The sequence below is a fragment of the Oryzias melastigma genome, linkage group LG21, assembly GCF_002922805.2.
Source record: "Oryzias melastigma strain HK-1 linkage group LG21, ASM292280v2, whole genome shotgun sequence".
NCBI classification, from domain to species: Eukaryota; Metazoa; Chordata; class Actinopteri; order Beloniformes; family Adrianichthyidae; genus Oryzias; species Oryzias melastigma.
Genome location: NC_050532.1, coordinates 10,783,629 through 10,804,515, shown reverse-complemented (window position 1 = coordinate 10,804,515; position 20,887 = coordinate 10,783,629). Strand labels below are relative to the sequence as shown.

At 40.2% G+C, this 20,887-nt stretch overlaps 2 protein-coding genes and 1 pseudogene across 2 annotated transcripts; 1 reads left to right on the top strand and 2 right to left on the bottom strand.

Moving 5' to 3' along the window:
• The window catches only part of LOC112155267, a 9,226-nt pseudogene extending 5,602 nt beyond the window's left edge, over positions 1 to 3,624 (bottom strand).
• A 989-nt stretch (positions 3,625 to 4,613) lies between these two features.
• On the bottom strand, positions 4,614 to 17,598 carry LOC112155489 (minichromosome maintenance complex component 3 associated protein). The gene is made up of 28 exons (XM_024287139.2): positions 15,840 to 17,598; positions 15,397 to 15,647; positions 15,128 to 15,209; positions 14,699 to 14,840; positions 14,423 to 14,616; positions 14,205 to 14,338; positions 13,925 to 14,122; positions 13,562 to 13,830; positions 13,281 to 13,443; positions 12,363 to 12,520; positions 12,030 to 12,241; positions 11,003 to 11,214; positions 10,826 to 10,926; positions 10,599 to 10,730; positions 10,392 to 10,505; positions 10,126 to 10,278; positions 8,770 to 8,967; positions 8,623 to 8,691; positions 8,414 to 8,548; positions 8,178 to 8,322; positions 7,704 to 7,974; positions 7,452 to 7,549; positions 6,626 to 7,016; positions 6,228 to 6,509; positions 5,989 to 6,118; positions 5,579 to 5,764; positions 5,095 to 5,245; positions 4,614 to 5,016 (listed from the first exon to the last, which is right to left on the bottom strand). The coding sequence occupies exons 1-28, from the start codon at positions 17,221 to 17,223 to the stop codon at positions 4,855 to 4,857; spliced, it is 6,117 nt and encodes a 2,038-aa protein (XP_024142907.1). The 5' UTR covers positions 17,224 to 17,598; the 3' UTR covers positions 4,614 to 4,854.
• A 207-nt stretch (positions 17,599 to 17,805) lies between these two features.
• On the top strand, positions 17,806 to 19,795 carry ybey (ybeY metalloendoribonuclease). Its single transcript, XM_024287145.2, has 4 exons — positions 17,806 to 18,288; positions 18,380 to 18,511; positions 18,615 to 18,683; positions 19,548 to 19,795. The coding sequence occupies exons 1-4, from the start codon at positions 18,079 to 18,081 to the stop codon at positions 19,641 to 19,643; spliced, it is 507 nt and encodes a 168-aa protein (XP_024142913.1). The 5' UTR covers positions 17,806 to 18,078; the 3' UTR covers positions 19,644 to 19,795.
• Positions 19,796 to 20,887: the final 1,092 nt, after the last annotated feature.

The following is a 20,887-nucleotide window of genomic DNA, read 5'->3' as shown; positions in this document are numbered from 1 at the left end:
AACTGTAGACATTTAAAATCGCCAACCAGAATTTACCCCAAGAGGGAATTCCAACAGCACCACCTGCACGAAGTCATTTAACAAAACACTAACAATTCCATTTTTCTGTAATTTATATACATTTTCGACAGTATTTTTACAGTCTGTTTCTGCAACTGTGGGTTAGTAGTGATTTTCACTGACTGTAAGCTTATAATCTGACCTTTGTCGTGCAGGTTGTTTCTGGCACGAACCAAATCCGGATCATCAGCATCCACTCCCAGGATTCTCAGGGATACATAACTCAGTGCAGTGCCGAAAACGGTAGACTTATCCTCTATATGTCTGCAGAGAAACAATGAACACATTGATCTGTCATCATCTCTACTTCAAACAACACAAGAAATCCAGTCCAAGTCATGCTGATAAATCTCTCTATTAAGTGATTAATAGGAGAGTTTTAGGAAACTGTAACCAACACTCACTGGCCACTGGCCACTTTTTCACAACCTGTTCAACTGCCTTTTAAAGCAAATTCCTAATCATCAAATCAATGAATTTAGGCATATGGACATGATCAAGACAATTTGCTGCAGTTCAAACCAAGCATCAGAATGAGGAAGAAAGAGGATTTCAGTGATTGAAAAGGTGTGGCATGGTTGTTGGTGTCAGACGGATTGGACTGAGTATTTCACAAACAGCTGATCAATTTGGATTTTCACACACAACCATCTCTGAGGTTCACAGAGAACGCTCCGAAAAAGGGAAAATATCCAGTGAGCGGCAGTTCTGAGGGTGGAAATATTTCGTTGATGTCAAAGGTCAAAGGAGAATGTCCAGATTGCCAATGTCATCAAGCTAGTCACTTACAGACCCCAGCCTCCATCTGGCAGCTGAACCGAGCGGAGGTATCTCACCATCTCTTTCTTCCAGGCTTCCAGGCAAAGGGATCTGAGCCACATGACATGTTATAAGGAGGCCTGGAAAGAACAACATGGAGAACCAGAACATGACAAGTTCACATAAATATACCTGTGGACAAAACTCAAACTGAGATTCAGACAAATAGAATTAAGTTTTTTATGAAGCACTATTTGATGCTCAATGTTTTGTGTAATACGTTTTCAAAAGAGAAAATTTGATAGATCAAGAGACTAATATTGACATTCCTGAATGGCAGAATAGAAACAAACTACAGAAAAAAATTAAAGTTGTATATGAGAACATTTTGATGTACCTGGCAACAGGAAGAGAGGTCCACCATAGTCCCCACCCCAATGACCGTCTTCAGCCTGGAGTAGACTGTAGAAGTGCATACCTTTCAGAGCAGCATCAGAGGCCGTGAGGGCAGCTGGACTGTCAGAAACAAACTTGCTCTGAGGAGATCATATTCAGAGCGTGATCAGTTTTTTGTGATAAGTATTAATCAAAGTAACTAAAAGCTGAATATTTAAGTACTTTAATCCGTGCAGAAAAAAAAATAGTACACTTCATGTAGGGGCGTAACAAATTAAAACATTTTAATTTAATTTAATTTAATTTTGCAGTGCTTAAAGAAGCTTATTTTGATAATTTCCTAATATATGTCAATGATTGTGTTATATTGGCTCAACAATTGGGGAGAAAGTGGGTCTGGGTGGACGGTCCTGCATTGAAAAAACTTTCCTTGTTAAAGTCTTTCCATTTGGTTGTAATAATGCACAATGGAAGAACTACATGCTGATGTTTCAGGAGATACCTGACATAACACCTACAATATCTAAGCCAAGAGAATAGGCTTCTCTCATGGTCTGCTCTCTGTCTGGAGTGTCCTGTTCCTCCACGTAGCTCCACGTCTGTCTGCCTTCTACATTAGTCAGCCTCCAGCGGCTCAGGTCTGTGGCTGGTTCTGTCTTGTATGGTCCTCCTCTCCTCCGGATACTCCTACACAAAAAAATCATAGAAGATTAGGTGATCATCTCACCCCATGATTGGACTGGTCACATTTTTCTAATTTACTAAACAATGAAATACTGACGCCCTGCGACAGACTGGCGACCTGTCCAGGGTGTACCCCGCCTTCGCCCAACAGTAACCGGGATAGGCTCCGGCACCCCCGCGACCCCGAAAGAGAAGCAGCGGTTTTGAAGATGGATGGATGGATGAAATACTGACAAGTTGCAGAAAATGCACTACTATTTCAAGTCTACAGCTTATATATTTTCCTTCATGAAGATTTACTCAATTTAAGTCAGGAACAGCCAAATATCTTCTTCCAAATTATTATGCAAATATTTTTTCTATGATTTTTTAAATACTCAATGCAAATGACAGTCAGCATCATTTTAAAGTCACTAGCCAGAGTACATTTAAATGAAATTGAACAAACCCACTAAAGATGACAGATTAAAAAAAATAAATAAAAACCTTGAAATACACTGTTCCACATTGTTTCACACAACTGAGTTCAACAACACTTGATAGATTCTAAAGAACTAAAAAATTGTCCTTTACTGTTTAGTGTCGCTGGTGGAGCCATGTCTGTTTCTGGGAACTTCAAGAAACCTTTTAAAAACATTTTTTTTTAACAAACAGAAAGAAAGACTTTGAAAGAAAGCTTGGTTCACTATTTTGATAAAGGTTTAGAATGTATTGGTTTTGAAAATATTTCTAACACTGAAGGATAAACACGTTTTTTGAACATTAATTAAAGATTTTTGAGAAATGAGGCGATTTTTACTCACGTTCCCTCTGTCATGGCTGTGTTTGTCAATCTAGGGACAGGTAACTCTTGATCAAAATGAAACTTCTTGTCCTTCTGTTGACTGAATTTGTCGAGACTTCTCCAAAGAGGTGGAGTGAAGTGGAGGAGGAAAAACGTCTTTATCTTCCCTGATAGAAACTACTTCATGTTCTCTTTTGCTATTTTTACAAATCTAATATTTTTTCTAACTTTGGTAGACTTTTTTTTTTCTCTTTCTATATAGAGAACCTTCAGTTACGCTTCCTCTCTTCTCCCATCCCTAAATAACAAATCATCTCACACTTTTTACTTCATTTGTGCTAAATCTGTCACTTTCTCTGCTTCCTTCATATTCTTATTTTTTTTATATATTAAAGAAACAAGATTTACTTGTTTTACCAAATCATGTCTTCTGGGGAACTTATGTTCATCAAAACAATGCTTTCATTATATCATACTTTATGTTTTACCCTGTTTATCTTTAAATTTATGCAGTGCTTCATCAAATTTTCGCTGCAGCGTTTCCTTTATTCTCTATTTCTGTTTTATTGTTGTTGCATCTTACGGCTTTTTATTATTTTGACTAATGTTTGTATGTCTTTTTTGTTCAACAGTATGTTGATGAAAAGTGCTATATAAATAAGAATGATTTACTGATATTCCTGGTGTCTATTAGCAGTTAGTGCAGAAATCTATCAAAACTATTCTTTATCCGATTTAAGGTGTTGAAATTAAATGATTTAACAGATCATAGTTTGTTGCACGTTTTCTTTGAAGGAAACAACGAAGCTTTACTCACAAATATTCAAAAATAGATTTGAAAAAGGGTTAAGTACTGAAAAGGGGAAAAACAATTCTTAAATATTCAACTTTAGGACCAAAGAGATAGAACAGAATATTACAGTGAAATGGGGGACAAAGAAAATGGACTTCAAGAATCAACAACAACTGGATCTAAAAGAAATTAAAAAGTAGGTATAAAACTTGCGATAAATTTGCAAAAAAATCTGTTTTACCGTTCTCGCAACAATCATATTTACGAAATACAGCTTTATTACAATAACTGAGTATTACATTTGTACTATTTTGAATTGAAAGGGGGTTTGATGCTTTAAGATTTTCTCTTTAATTGCTTTCTATTACACTGACATGTGGATTCAGACTTTTTTGTTTCTTTTTTTTATTTAATGGAAACTAATTTTCTAGTAGGCCTTAACCCACCCATCCTTTTTTTTGGGTGGGGGCTAAACTGAAGTAAAACAGTTGAAGTATTTTTTCTGATTTGTCCAGCATTCTTTATCAGTTCCCTCTTCCAAGGACAAGGAGACAATCTAATCAGACGACATCAGAAACCATGAGAGAGCCGCCTGAGGAGTCTGAGGGTCACCACGTGTTTGTTCAAGCACACTTTGCTTTCCCAGTTTTTTTTCAAGGTAAATTATAATTCCAGTACGTGAACTGAATATTCACACATTCATTGTCTATTGTGATACAATGGACAACACAGACGTTACCTTAAAACTTAGCACTGTGGTGAATGCAGTGATCTAATATATTTTTTCCCATCATGCTCCTCATTTGAACTGTGACGAGAGTGCTAATAAAGTTGATATACAGTGATATGAAAATTCTAAGCATTTGTTAGTCTGACCTTTTAAACTTATTTACTTATCAACAAGCAGAATTAAATAAGACCTTCTAAGCATCCTTGCCTGATAAAACCCTTCGATAAACGGTTCCTTATGTGGTCACGCTGGACCTTATGATAACACACTCATATTCAGCTGCACTTATAAGTACACACTTTCATGCAGAAAGACAGAGGCTAAAAGCCATAAATATGAAAGAGTTTTTTTTTTTAAACTTTTTTCCTGATTATTTATTTTGTATTAAAATAAAAGATTTAAACAACTTACATTGTCCTATTTATTGTTTTCTCTCAATAAGCAGACCAACATACAAGAATACAGTCAAGTCAGCTTTAAAAATAAGGAAGTATAAATCTTTGCTTTGTTCTCTCAAATACGAGAACTTTAAGAGGAACTCATTTCCAAACATCGAATTTGACAGAACTCATTAAAAAAACAAAACAAAGTTAACATATTTCATAGAACATCACATTGGATTTGTTGGGACACTTCTTTGGGAGCTGGTCAGTCATCCACAATGCTGAACAGTTCGCTCAGCTTCAAACTGCAGGAAACTTCCTCCTCATGAGCCAACAAAATCTGTCGCTCCAAATCCTGAAGCTTCCAGGACATGGACGTCGGAGTCGTCTTCTTCAGCTCTGCTTTGTCTGGTGCTTCATCGTGTCTCTGAAAGGTTAAAAAAATGACTGAATCAAAGCTCAAACTGTTTTCAAACAATAGACTTTTTTGTCAGGACTAATTTACCTGTGCTAAAGGAGAGACTCCAGTCCTGTCCGAGGACCCCTGCTTTATTGTGTGTGGCATGGACAACAGCGTGGATGAGGGAATGAAGAGCGGTGTGGATAAGTGCTCCAGCGGCTCGCCATTTAGCCAGAATTGAAGCTTTTCTGTAAACCTACAAACAAAGGGTATTCGTTAACAAAAGTTCTATTATTTTTGAACATAACAGACGTATATCTCAGATTGTTTACAAGCATTAGTCCTGCACAATAAACCAAAAAGTGACCATCATAGCGGTAAGACAAGTTCATGTGTATAGCACATTTCATGAACAGAGACAATTCAAAATGTTTTACATAAAACATTAAAATAAGCAATCAAATAAATAGTAAAGGTGTGATCATTTAAATAAAATTAAAAGAAAGTGAAAAGAAATAAAACAGAAAAAAAGCAGGTTTTTTTTTTCTCTGCAGTCCAGTACCAACTACCACTACTTTAGAGAATGTACCTCTTGCTTTCAGCCTTCTCCTCCTCTAAACTCTGTAGAAACTTGTGGACTTTCCGCTCCTGTGCTGTGGGCACGTGGGTGATGTCTAGTGGAGTTGCTGATGCTTCATCAGCATCCAGTTGGGTATGGAACAACTTCTGTTGCAGCGAAAAAGTGTCCGACGTAGCACAAGCAACTGTGCTCAACCTAAAGATGGAGCAGGGAGGGGGAAAAAAAAAACAAGTTTATTACATGTATTCAAAATCTAACACTAGGAGACATGATTTAAACAGTTCCTTATCAGGTTAATTTGCATCATTTTTCAAGATAAACATACATAAAATACAATCTCAGAAAGCTGATACAGAGACACATTTTAACTTTAACTTTAAGCAAGTGTGGAAGGAAACTATCTAGGAAAAGTATATTACCAATCCTTTTCCTGTTTCTTCTCTTCGTGAGTCTGTCGAACCGCCTCGGTCCACTCTTCAGGTGCCTGGAAATCCTTCAATGACTCAGCAGAAAAGTAAACCAGGATGTCCCCGTCCTCAGTCAAGGCATCTATTAACCCAGGAATGAGTGAGTCCATTTAAAGCTAAATCTGGACATAACTGATTCACATGTTTGGAAAACACTCTTTTGAAGAGACTCTTGACAGAGAAACTCTCACCCTCACACACGGGTTCCTCTGGTCCGTGCCAGTCTTTCAGTTTGTGGTCGATGCACATCACCACCACGTCATCCCAGGGAATCTGACCGATGCTCGGGCTTTGCTCTCTGCTGTTATAATCAGTGTTTCCCCTGAATCCAGGAGTTTGGGTGGGATGAGTTTTGAGCCTGACTCTTTCCAGAAGATTCTCCAGACGCGACATTAGGAGAGGTTGACTGAGATGTGACGCAGGGATCTTAGCAGCGTAGCGGAAAATGAATGAGCAAATTTCTGACCATGAACCTAAATAGAAAGATAAGTATTGAAGAGTTAAATGCTACAGACTTGTTCATCTTTCAAACTAAATGGAACAGTTACAGTCAGAACCTTCCTGTAAACACACTGTGTCCATCACTCACCTGTAGGAGGCAGCGGTTCCCATTCTGGCAGCTGCAGGCTGAGGATGGCGTTTCTCAGCCAGGCCAGATGCTCTAGTGAATTCCAGGCCAGGTGTGGGACAAATCTTCGGGCATGAGGCACTGAGAATTCACCAGGTGGCCAGGAGAGCCTACAAAGACTCTCAGAGGCCACTGTGTCAGCAACATGATCCAGAATGGAATTGTAAAGCCGGATAGCAGGCACTGGGTCTTGGGGTGGAAGGTGTGCAGCGGCTCGCTCCTGGCGGTTCGCATAAACTCTGGGTTCAAACTCTCGACTTAAGCTGGTTTCTATGAGGTGCACCAGTGTTTGGCATGAGAGAGGCAGAGGGGGCGGAGCCCGCGCCAGGAGCCAGCACAACGCCTGGCTTAGCTAGAAACGAACAGCAGAAAGTGGTAACAGGAATTAATTTGGAAGTCAAGGTAAGTTTACAACCAAACAGCTGTATGATGATAATATAAATAATATATTTTACTGTCATTTTAGCATTCAGTGGTCCTCTATATTAATATGTTTTTCCTCTCCGTTTGAAAGGCTAAGTGAAGGGAAAGAGAGAAGAATTTGGAGTTGGTCTTAGTCTTGGTTGAGTGCTTAAAGTGTTAAATATGCATGCTTTTTTTTGTCTGAACTTGTGCTGGTCTGTATCAGAGCTCAAGTCCAGGTTTTAGGACATTTTTCTCTGCCAATGAGTTTCTGTTCGTGTAGACCGCGGTGATTCAAGAAACAGAAACAGTCAAACTGCACACATGTCAGGGACTGAAAATCCCCACCGCCATGTAGCATTTAATTCTGATAGTGTGGTGGTACCTGCTTGGATCCCTGAAGGTCATTGGTAGTTTCTGGTATGAAGAAGAACGTAAACTTGGATATCAGGCCTTCCTCCATCAGGGTGTTTAACCTTAACGCTAAAAAAAAAATCAAAAATGTTTCTCATAAATGTGTTACAGATTTAGAGTCAAACAAGAATAAGCAAGAGAAGGTTCACATTTGAAGAGTAAATGTATCACATCCATCAGAGAACATTCAGTTTACAGTGATTAAGCTAGTTTTCCTGATTACCTTGTTCAAGCTTATGTATGTAAGCTCCTCCGCCGTCAGGACCCGGCACCAGAATGACCAGAGGCAGCGGGCAGTGCCAGGTGTTGACCTGTTGCAGCTGTCTGAGCTGAAGCAGGGCGGACAGCAGAGAATCTGGAACACCCTGGTCCTGCAGTCCCGGCTCAAAAACAGGCAGCGTGGGGAGCAACAGAATGAGGGCTCCAGTCCCCTGAAGCTCAGAGCACCGCTCCACTCGGGACAGACTGTTTGCAGTCAGAGGGCCTCGGGATGCCTGGAAAACAGCCAGATGAAACTTTCATAACTGTTATATTTATCATTTGTTCAACAACTCTTAAACTTAAAAACTCAATCTGCATTTTAGGAACATTTAAATAGAAACCTGTTATCTGATCTAACAGATCACCTGATTTCTCATGATTTCTTGGAAATATATTGGACTTTTGTCTCTGAGGGCAACACTGAGTGTGATCTAACCTTAACAGCAATTTGGACTTTATGCGTGAGCTTTCCGCTCTCCTGCAGCGCGTTGGTGACGGACAGGGTCCACAGAGAACCATCCAGATGCTCCTCTGACTGCTGCTCACCACCGAGTTTAGCCTCCAGCCAGTCCGACAGAACCCTGACAACATCACAGTGGAAAAAGAAGGAAACGTTAGCTAAAAAGTGTTTTCCTGAGAGTGTTTGATGAAACTCGTTCAGGATCTGTTTACCTGTTTGCCACACTGGCTGCACTTTCATGGTCACTGGGTAAGAGGAGAAGAGCTTTCCAGAAGATCCGGTCGTGCGCATCGGGGACGTTTTCAGTCACCAGTGACACAAGGTCGAGTGGCGCCCATGAGTGCTTCCTGAAAATTACACAAAACTTTATCAAAGAGGAACTCTGTCGTTCAATTAAAGAAATGCACTCCTCTGGACTTACTCAAGCAGCTGCTGAAAGTAGTAATGGACTCTCATCTGGTGCGTGGCTCCTTGTCTCATTTCAAGCAACCTTAAAACATTTATAACAAACATTTTCACCAGCTCCTTAACCAAAACTATCGTCAGACGAGCACTGATTAAGGCTTACCTTGTGCTGGACACCGTTAACGAGCCGGCGTTTCCCAGGTTGACCATCCCACGAGCCAAATCTGCCAGACGGGGCTGTGTGGGGGCGCTGGGGGCCAGGGCCTTCAGCTTGAAACAAGGGTCAACACAGCAGGGAGCAGCAGGAAACCCTCTCATCTGTCGCTTCAGCTGACGGCGAACTGTTACCACAGCACGCCATCTGTGAGAGCAAACAGAAGAGTAAATCAGAGAAAAAATCATGAATCAATTCAATTTATCTACATACAAAACTATTTGTATTTGGTTATAAAAACAATTTAAAAATGACATAAAATGAATAAAAATAAAAGATTTTATTCTAACAAATAAGGCGGAAGACAAAGGTCAATCTCAAGGCTGCAATATAGAACAGGACATCTGATGTGGTAGGCGGAGCAAAACGGAGATGTTTGCTAATAGAAATCCAACAACAAGGATCGTTATTTTATTTTAGGATGGGGACCGACATGAGTTATCGACAACAATGAGCAGTTTGACGCCAAATTCCCGCCCTCCACTGCTACAAGAGGCGAGTAGTTCAGAGTAAACTGACACGCCTCCACATGTGAGCAGATTCCAGCCGAACCGACCTGAAATCCAGCTGGATCACACCTCTTCAAAAAAAAGAAAAAGAAAAAAAAACTCCTATTATTTCTCACAAAATCATAAAAGAAATTTGTGAGAAAAAAATGAAAATCTGCAATTAAAAACAGAAAAAATCAGAAATCCAGGAAAAATGTCAAATGGGCATCAGTGCTCTGAGGAGAGAAATTCTTATTTTTTGGGGCTGCCTGGTAGCTGAAGCCACACAGGCAGACTGAAGTACATAAGAAAGGTCACATCATGGAGCTGTGAGGTCTGAGATGTTCCTCTATCAACTGACACTGTTTATACTGTACATGTGGCCCAGATACATCTGTGCATTTGTTCTTGTTTTTATGAAATTACACCTAAAAGTGTCATTCTATGTTGGAAAAACAATCTGTTAAACGTTTTTGGGGTTTCCAGAGCAAAATGAATTAAATTTTCCCTTACAGAATTTTCTGTTTTTGCATGATTTTATGTCTAGTGGGTGAACACAACATGGAAAAATGACAAAATAAAGGTAGTGTCACATATGTGATGTTGTGCTGATTAAAAGACACAAAACAAGCAAGAAGGTAGTCTTTCAAATTGAAAATACAGAGGTAAATTCAAAAGTAGACTCTAGGTTCCAAAGGGTTAATCAATATTAATTTGCAAAGTAAGGACTAATTCATCAACATTAATTGATGTTTTGAAGCCTCCCCCATCTAAAATCTCTATTTATGTACCTACTAAATGCATTCCTTCTCTTTACCTTTTGATATACTTGTAGATTCTCTGCAGCTCCGCTTCAAGAAGGTCTTCAACCAGCATGGCAATGTCTGTATTCAAAGTCTCTTCAACCAAACTGTTGCAGATCTGCTCTGTGCATTTGGCCAAACGTTCTGCTTTCTCATTTACAGCTTTCCTGGAAAAACAAGAGCAAAGATGATGTTTATAACAAAGCACAACAATAGGATTTCCTTTTAATTGAACTACATTTGATTCTAAATTCAGGACTTTTATATCCCTACAACTTACTGGATCTCAGAGGACGCCGTCTCCTGTATGGTCTCGTCCAACACTTCATGGATGATCTCAGTGCAGAGAGAAGAGCTGAACTGAGCCAGGAAAGCCTCACGTTCCTGCCTCCTCCTGACACCATAAAAAGACAAAAAAAAGCTTTTATATGCAAGATTTAGTTGTTGTAGGTTTGAGGTTTTCTAAATAAAAGCTCGGGGAACCAACCTAGCCTCTTCAAGTCTGCGATTCTCTTCAGCGACTCGTTCTTGTTCCAGCTTGATCTCGGTGGATGAGATCTCCTGCAACATTCGCTGGATCACCTCACTGACCACACACTCAACCTGGACACCGCTTTCTCTGCAGAAACACGAGTGGACAATTAAGTCCCTTTCAGAAAAGACCTCTTCATAGTTTTTAATGGAGGACTTTAAAAATTCACAACATAAGCTTACTGAAGAGCTGCTGTGATGTAGGCGGCGCCTTCATCTGTGACCTCTTTCACCTCAGCCTTTACAACCTCATCTATCACACAGTCAAGCTCAGTCAGAATGTCCTGGATTCAAGGGGAAAAAGGGGAGATAAGAATACAATGGAGACGATAAGCTACAGATGAGATTTATTCATCCAACCTCATCACTGTACATCTGCTGAGGTACGGGCGGAGGTGATGGTGGTTTGACCGGTTCGGGTTTAGAGATGAACGGGAATGGTTGCTGTGGTTCTGTGAGCTGGGCTGGAGGATTGTGGGATCCACCTGGCTCTCCGGTTTCACTCGAAACAGACGGGAAAGAAGCCGAGGCCTCAAAGTGAGTGCTGGGTGGTGCTGCAAAGTCCTTAGTGACTGAAACAAGGACAGGAAATAAACAACTTTCAGTATTTTAATCTCCATAAAAATATATTTTGTCAAAATTATACAAGTTAGAAATAAACTAAATGTTAAAAGAAAAAACACTTAAATTTCTTTATTGTTATGTCAAATATATGAAAAATAACACATAAAACTCCCAAAAGATTTTGATCTCCATAAAATATAACCTGTTAAAATGATCCAAATATGAACATGCTGCCGGACAAAACAAACAAAAACAAATCCAATGATTCTGTTTTCTGTGTTTTGTTGTTTGGCTGTTTTACTCTTTTTGCTCTTAATTATTTTATCCTGTTATGTTTGTTTATTTCTTTCAATGCCATGGGTGAGAGGATGATGATGATAACTTTAAGATGTAAAATTCTGTGTTCCTAAAAGAAAGCCTTAGATCATTATAACTCATCTCTCAGCTTCCATAATCGTAATATTTCAATATTTTACCCACACAAGATAACATCAGGCCGTAATAACAGTAAGACAAAATGATCTGGCGGGTCGGATATAATTACTCGACAGGCCGAATCCAGCCTCTGGGCCTCGACTTTGACACACGTTCTAGAGGAATGCTCAGAGATACATGAATGAATCATAATAATGCTTTGGGGGTGTTTTTACTGCAAACAAAAAGCTCAAAAAGCTGATTTTGCATGAAATAGGCTGTTTAAAGTTGCTTTTAATGAAATTAAAGATAACATTTTTATAGCTGATCCTAAACAATGCAAGTGGGATGTGTTTACACTGATATTTATTGTAAAATGATGTGCAAGAACTCCAGCGAGTGTCAATACCTTTAATGAAATTTGAAGTAGCTGGTTCTCCCTGATATTTATTTTGGAAATCAAAGCTACTCCGAGGTGTGTGATGGGGTGGGTTGGGAAGAGGGCCTCCGTTCACAACCTCCCCATTCAACACCGTTTTCTTTGCTGTGATGACATCAGATCTCTTGGGAGACAGGGGAATATCTGGCTCCTGATAGACAACCCGACTCAACTCCACCATCCTGTGAAGGTAAAGGTTGTTTTTGTTCTTTTTCTTTCTTTGCCAGAGAGGTTCAATGCAATAAATACAGCAGTGTTTTTTGTGTTGATGCATGTCAGCATTTCTAATCGTTGAACACTCACCCCTCAGTGACATTGAGGCCGAACTGCTGGACAAAGTCGGTCGCCTCAGCTGGGTTGCGGAACATCAGCATCCGAGTCAGGTCTTCGAGCGGCAGTGGTGTCGAGCGTGTACCCACAGTGTACGCTATGTTTAGGACTTTTAGCGCCTTTGTTCTGACCTGCATTTTTCAAAACAATATTTTAATAATATGACAAAGTGCATTTCACTGCTTTATAAAGCATATACACTAAAAGCCAACAAACAAATTTACTAACATTCTCTCAGATGTTTAAATACCCACTCTGATTTTTTTTCGTGTTACACGCCACCGGACTACTTTCAGCGCTCAAGTGACTGAAATGTAATCAGCAGAATCCTGATGGTTTTCAAAACGAAAAGATTTTTAAGAATAAGAGATTGTTCAGACATATTCATTTTGCCCCCTTAACAAAACGCGGGCAGGAGTGGGAGGAAGAGATTCATTTGTTGTACAGATTATTATCATTTGCTTTCATTTCTAATTATTTTCATTAATTTCTTAAGGGCAACTCTATGTTAGATTTAGTTTATACTTAACAGATTCATTTAATGTGTTTGAATATTGTTAGAGTTCAGTTCCCCCTTGTGTGCCAAACACTCCTGATCCAGGTAATCAGCAGCAGATGATGCGGGGTTTCTAAAAAACCAGCAGAAGGCCGGCCCTCGAGGACTGACTTTGGACACTGTTTTAGACTATTCACATCTTAAAAACCTGCACATTTTTCTTGTACACAATATGGTAAAATGGTAAGTGGCGTATATTTGCATAGCGCTTTTTACCCTCCTTCGAGGGCCCAAAGCGCTTCACAGTCACAGACCCATTCACACACACATTCACACACTATATGTGCATGATTACACAAAACCCCAGTTACGGGAAGTTGAGATCAGTTTCCAACCTGATTAAAGTATCTGTGCAGGAGGCAGCCGGCGAGATAAGAAGCTCCTTTCACCAGTTTGAAGAAATGGACAAAGTTGTTGCTGTTGACGGCAGCAAACACCTGAACGGCAAACTTCACTTCAGGAGAGTTGCGCACCTCGTCACGGAACTGCTGCACCTCACTGAGAACAAGTGTGAGTGTCTTATAAGAACAGAACACTGAAATAAACTGACCAACCTGTCAAAATTTAATAATTATTGAGTTGAATATGTTTGTTGGACACAAGTCACTTCACTGACCGTAGGATGTCGCCATGGTTGAGTTTGAGCAGCACGCTGTACTGGCGGAACTCGGCCTCGCTGGGACAGAAGGTCTGATGTGTTGCGAGGTCTTCATACATTTCTTTCAGGCTTTGAAGGCATTTGGTCATGTTTTCAGTGTTGATTTTGGGATCAAAGAACGAAATGGGCTCTTCACAGAAGTGGTGGGCACAGTGCACGTGGAAGCGAGTGCACTTCTCGATCAGTGATACCGTCTCTGGGCAGCAGAGCTGCTGCTGGGTGATGTCCTGAACGGTGGCGGAGAAAGAAAAGACTAAGGAAACTGCAGCACCGAGAAGAATCTACTTCCAATGATGGCAGGGTTCTAGTTTTTGCCGTTACCTTCCGTATGCTTCGTGTTCTGTTCCAAACAAAGTCGTACCAGTCCCGATAGTTGTCTTGACCCAGGTCCATGATCTGGGTCACCAAGTAGTCCATGGTCATTTTAAGCACAGGCAAGGGGCGCAGCTCATGGGGAAGAGGCTCTTCTTGGTCAGCTGATGAGCGGCTGTACTCCTTGATGGCTGCAGTGTGATTGACCTAAACAGATGGAAGATTACAGTTCGTCTACACTTGGAAGATATCCTTAGCAAATTAAATAAAATAAACCATAAAATATTACCATCTCTGTGTTTGGGATAACCTCGAAGACACTTAGCTGGTTCCGGGTTTCCCTCATGTATCGTTCCTTCTCTGGACACATGTCGGGACACGTTCCAACAAAAGCCAGTTCGAGGTCTGTCTGCTTGGATCGACCTGTAAAGACACCAGAAATATTTCTCCTGCTTGTATTTCATGGATCTGATCAAACCGGCAAATCATCACAAGGGGGAGATTCACCTTGGCGCAGGATTTTGTCCCTCTGCTCAAGGAGGCGGAACTTTTCCTCTGCGGTCTCTGCGACCTGGCCAATCAGGTGGAGGAGGGAGGAGGGCACGGGGCGCTCGGAGCTCTGGCTCTCTGTCTTGATCTCCTTCTGGGGTTCCGGATCGAATTGCAACACTTTGGCTGGGGAGGCCCTCCTTACTGGAGAACTGATAAAAGAAAAGACATCTCTTGATTTAAAAAAAAATAATGTAGTTAAGGTTAAGTGCACAAAATTAGAAATCCAGTTACCTGTGACTTAAAGCGAGGGAGCTGCTCAGAGCAGGGGGTCTGAGGTGAGGTGTTTTCCGTGGAGAGGAAGCTGACTTGGACTCCATTTGTGGGCTTTCTTCTTCCTTTTCCTCTGGAGGCTGGCCTCCTTTGTTTTCTGGACCTAATTGGAAAAAGTCAGGTTAGGGAGGGAGGGGTTTAGTTCTTTTTCCCTCTCACACCAAACATGCTCTCACTTCCTCTAGAAAAGGGGTCTGCAACCTTGGGCTCCAGAGCTAAATACCAAGTTCTGATCAATTAGAAACTGGCCTGAATTTTTATGTTGAAGGTGCAGACCCCTGCACTAGAAGAAGCTGTTCTCTTTTTGCTGCATCTCACAAAATACAGATGAAAAGCAGAAAACAGACTAACTTTAGATATGAAATTTGCTAAAAAGATAGTTGCATTTACTGTGCTTTTTCTTAATCCAGAGGATGGTGAGCTCGCGTTTATGAAAGATTTTGCCTCTCTTCTTTGCTTTTGCAGCTTCTACCTGGAAAAGAATAAATTAAAACAGATTAGGATTTTACAAAAAATGAAAGTCATATCAGGCACGTGAATAAAAAAATAAAAATGTTAAATTGGTCAAAAACATCAATAAACATACTAAGCAACACAGACAAAGTCATTGTAAATAAAGGCGACTTGATTTGATTTGTACAGAAAAAGATTGTACTCACGTGGTCATTAAAGTGTACTACGGCCTGATTCTTGCCAGGTCGGCAGAGAATTTTGCAAACTTTGCCGAAACGAGCAAAATGCTTCTCGATCACGTTCCTTTTATTGAGAGCTGGAGGAATATTTCTGCACAGGATGCTGGTGAGCTCACTGGGCGACATCCCACCCAGGCTATCCAAACTTTCACTGCGTTCACCACGACTCACGGGAGTTGACACATTAACTTTCGGCTCGGGAGTTTTGACCAAAGAGACTGAAAAGTAAAAATTTAACAAAAAGTTAAAGCATTTCAACAAAAGAATAACTTACTTAGAAGCAGAGTCTTTCAAATAAAATCAAAAGTTTTTAAAGTTTGAATCCAGAGACTTATAACAATTATTTTATAATCATTTTAATGTTTGTATTTTCAACATGAAAACTGATATGAATACATGAAATTGTTTACTTGACTCTTCAGTAGGTTCCTGCACATCTCTGGTCGGCATTTGCAGGGAGGATGGTGCAGGTAGGTCTTCCTCCTGAGGTTGAGCTGCTCTCCTTTCCGTCTCCACCCAAGTTACCGTTTGCTGTGGAGTCTCCTTTGGAGCTTCATTTCTAGCAGAGCTACTTTGATCTTTCCGAATAGCATTTAATGCCCTGCCAAGTAACCCTCCTGGTTGCCCACGGGACCTGATTAATGGCCTCTTTGATTGTTGTCTTGGTGATTCAACTGTAGGGCGCTTTGTGCCCCTACCAAATTCTCTAAATATATTTGAGTTACCTTGCTCAGAAAAGATGCTTTCATTTTTATCTAAACTAGTTTCTACTTTAGCTTTGGGGTCACCAAAAGCTGAGGGCTGATCTAAACCAGCTCCGACTGAGAGAGGTGTGGGTTGAGTCTGGAAGTCTTTGAGTGAGAAGCTAAAAGATGACGGGGTTGTGGGTTCTTTGGTGGAAGCTGTGGTGCTGGGAATGGAAGGGGGTGGTGGCTGGTGAAAGGAAAATGGAAGAGTAATGGTTTGATCACTGCCACCGGCAGTTGTCAAAGAAGAGGAGCTAGAAGAGGCGGGAGTCTTCTGTGGCAACCCAAAGCCCGCTGGCCCTACCTTAGGTCCAGTCAAAAAGGAGAAGCCGGGGTTTGTACTGGAGCTCTCCTGAGACCCACTTGCAGATAACGGAGAACCAGTCGCTGGTGTAGTTTGGGGGTTAGCTGGCTCGGGGCTGGCACTGAAAATGGGCTTGAAAACGGCATCGTTGGCTGGTTTGAAGCTGAACTCGGATGATCCAAATCCTCTGCTTTGGGCGATAGTTTGAGTCTGACCAAATAAACTGGTGGAGCTGCTGGTGGAGGAGGGTGTTTGTCCAAAAGAAGTCTGTCCAAAACCAAGACCCTGGGGTTGCCCAAGGGCAGGATTGGAGCCGGCCATCTGAACACCCCCAAATGCAGGTTGTTTACCAAATCCTGAAGTCACTCCAAATGCTGGGGGCTGCCCAAATCCAGCACCTTGTCCCACTACTGAACTTTGGCTCGACACATTAGTTTGTCCAAAGGATGATCCACTGCTACTTCCAAAGCTTCCGAGAGGCTGCTGGCCAAACGTTGGTGCCGGACTCACCGTGGACAAAGGCTGGGGCTGTCCGAAGACAGGCGTTTGTCCAAAGATGGGGGTTCCGTGCCCTGCAGCTTGATTCATGACAGACTGCTGTCCAAACGCGGGTGGCTGAAAGAGTCCTTGGTTGTTTGGACTGTGCTGTCCAAATGCCTGTCCAAACAGGCTAGTCTTCATGGTGCCACCAGGGGTCTGAAAGGCACCTCCTTGTGAGCTACCAAAGGTACCAGATGGGTTCATGGCGCAAATGCTAGAAAAAGTTCGCTATAAAAACCTGTATCCGCTTGATTCAAACAGCAATTTTCAGGCGAGGTGAGAGGTTATCCCAATACTTGTGGTTCAAAAAATTTTCTTGCTTAAATAAAAACAAATGCGATTAAAAAAAAAAAAACTTAGCAAGAACAAGCTAACAAGCTAAAAAATGACGCTTTCTTTAAAATCATGTTGTTTTTCTCTTTTGGAGAAAATATGCAAATATAACATAAAATGTATGCTATTTGCCACAAAAAGCGGACTTACCACAATTTATTATGTCATTTTTTAATTCCACGAAATGCTTTCTTTCTGTTCTTGTTTTAAAGTTGTTTATGTCCGTTTCCGTTATATAAAAACGCAAAGTAGTGCTACTGCCACCTAACGGTCTGGAGGAGGAACTCTTCTAACCATACACCGGAACGACAAGAAACTTCGTCCGTGCTTAACATAAACTTGAGTTCCGCTTATTTTAAATTTGCTCGAGGATGTGTTAAATAAGCAGTAAATTCGTTTTCATCATACATTTATCGACTTGTATTTATTTTAATTTATTTTTTATTCTGAAACATATTTTAGTTACATGAATGCGTGTTTTAGTGAACCTTTAAACACAGTGTCACCTTGAATTCTACCGGCTAGGAATGAATGAACGTCGTCGAAAGCTAACGTTGACTGAAGAGACACAGAGACGAGCTGTGCTCAGATTCACAAGTAATTATTTTTTGTTTATTATCATAAACGTTTCGTAAATGTTTTAGTGACACGTGTAGTGTGGAGAACTTCGCCTTTATCCATGTGTCAGGAGCGCAACGTTATCTATTTACTTCTTCTTGCTTGAAAATGGGAGTCGTGCTGCGGAATCTCCAGAAAGTAGTTCCTATTCGCCGCGCGAGGCTGCGCAGGGATGTTAACACTCTGAGACACATCCTCGGCATTCAGAAATTCGACTTGGGTGTTATTTGCGTTGACAATCGCAGAATCCAGCAAATTAATCACATTTACAGAAAGAAGAACATGCCTACAGACGTCCTCTCATTTCCCTTCTACGAGGTAAAGTGCACGTGAAGATACAGTATATATGACGTGCAGGTTGTAGGTCATTTAAAAATATTAATTAAAGTTATTTGTTCTTTTTTCCAAGGACCTGAGACCGGGGAAGCTTCCCTGCACTCTCCACAGAGATGAGCTGAACCTTGGAGACATCTTTCTTGGGGTTGAGTTTGTGATGAAGAGATGTCAGGAGGAATCGGTGGACCTGCACGATGCTCTAACTGTGAGCTATAAAGTTGATTTCACAGAAAGTTGTCTTCTAAAATAAACATTTAAACTCGCCTGCACTTTTTTGTGTGCTAAAAGTTGCTCTATTTCTTGTTCAGATTGTCACTGCACATGGGATCTGTCACCTGTTGGGCTACAGACATGAGACAGAAGAAGAATGGACTGAGGTTTGTTTCCACTGGAACATATTGTATAATCAATCACGATGAATGAATTTAAATAGTGAAATAGCTAAATCAAGTTAAAATTTTCAATTCATTTACGAAATTTTGTTTAAATACATTCCTTTAGTCTTCGTCTATCTTTGAATTTTGCATTGTATTACATTTGTCTAATCTTTTTGATTGTGTGCTGCTATTTGTGTTTTGTTTTTACATTTTTTATTTTATTTTACTATTTTAACTGTAAGCTGTTAAAAATGCAGTCTGTGATGCAAACAGTTGCATTATTGGTATTAAAAGAGAAGTATTTTTTTATCAGAAGTTCTATTACTAATGTAAAGCTGTAGGAAGTTTTTAAATAAATGCTAAAAAAAAATTGGCAATATAAATATGCACTTTAAATATGGAATTAAGCACAATAGGAGCTCCAATCTCCACATACTGAACCGTCACAACAGGAACAACATATTTAAAATGTATATATATTTTTTTAAATATAAGCTTCAATACTCATTTTCTTTATGGAGTTTAAGTGTAATACATAGAACAGTTTTATTAATGATTTCTTAGTCTTAACTCAGTAATGATCATAATATTGACTCAAAAATTGGGTGAGGGCCTTTTGCTGCCCCCCATAGCTCCGCCCCTGTTTCAGGTGTAGATTAACTGCGATTTGTTGTCACAGAATATTTTTTTAGAGAACATCAGTGGTATTTTTCTGTAATGTTTTTGAAAACAGATGGTTAAATAAAATTAAAAACAACTTTTTTAAAATAAAAGTCTGGTTTATAACCTTACTTTTGGGAACTTCAACAATTATATCTCTATGTGAATATTTATTTATTAAAAAGGTGATTTTTTTTCTTGCAGATGTTGCAGAAGGAAAGCTACATTTCAAGTGAGTACAGTAGACTCACAGGCCGGCAGCTGGAACCCCTGATGAGAAGACACGATGAAGACGGTTGACAGTGACCGGAGACTCCCATCTTCACTGTACTACTTCCTGTTGAATTGTTGTATAGTCTCACATGTTACATTTTGGAACACTGACTTCTGCCTTATTCCCACTGGACTGTGGCCACATTGGATTAAATGACATTGAAGTGCGTGGACTGCCAGCATTCACACTGAACCCATTTCTCCTGTAAAAACAAATCAAATCCCAAACGTGTTTTGTCAATAGTATTTTATTAAAAATCTGCTTAAAGAAGTCAGTTGTGTATGAAGGGTAGAAAAAGCATTTCATAGTGACTTCACAAATACATTTTAGCATCCCTCTCTACAGGATGTTCAGGACAGCGCCGGGTGACAGAAATGGAGATCAGAGCTTTAGTGTGGGGGGTGGATTGGTCACTAGCCGTTTATATAACCAACAGGTCCTTATTATTATTATTAGCATTACGTACTTCCATAAAGTCGGCTAATAATAGTCTACAATTCCTCAATGACAAACAGGACTGGATCAGAAGCCACATTCATTCCAAACTCTTATTAGTTAATTGTGCAAATTTGAAAGTGGGATTCTATTAATGCGATTGAAATTGCACCAAATTTGACATTTCATGTTTACACGGTCAAAGAGAAGCAATATAGCTGCAATATGTAATATAGCTCAGTATTGGAACCAGTACAAGAATACTTTCATGTATTCTAGAAGCACACATGCCTGACAGGAACTACTTCAACACAAAACTTATGTGTTAAATACTGAATAGTGACCCTAACGGTGTGAATATAAGACATTTGGATATAAATAACCTCCCTGGTGGTCTATTCTTGACTAATATTTGCTTATCTTGGGCTATTGAAGACAAACCCTATTCTGCAATTCACAAAAGAAAAGAAGGAAAATCAGTCGACTATATATTATATATAAACATCTGACTTGCACAGTCTGACAAACATTCAGAAACAAGCTTGTGCACCTTTCAAAGTAAAGCTTGTACACATTTATATATAAAAGATTTCTTAGGAGGCACAAGATTGAAACAAATAAAACAAAACGTGGGGATCAACTGAGAAAAGCTCAGCAACTAACATGGATTTCCTCTCAAACCTTTATAAATATGGAAAAAAAAAAAGCCAAACAGAATCCAGGCGGCAAGTGGAGCACACAAAGCAACGGGAACCCATCCGCACCAACCAAAGCTAATCTGAACTGGCCGGTTTGTGCCGTAACACAAATATTGCACCGAATGTACTCGCTAAAT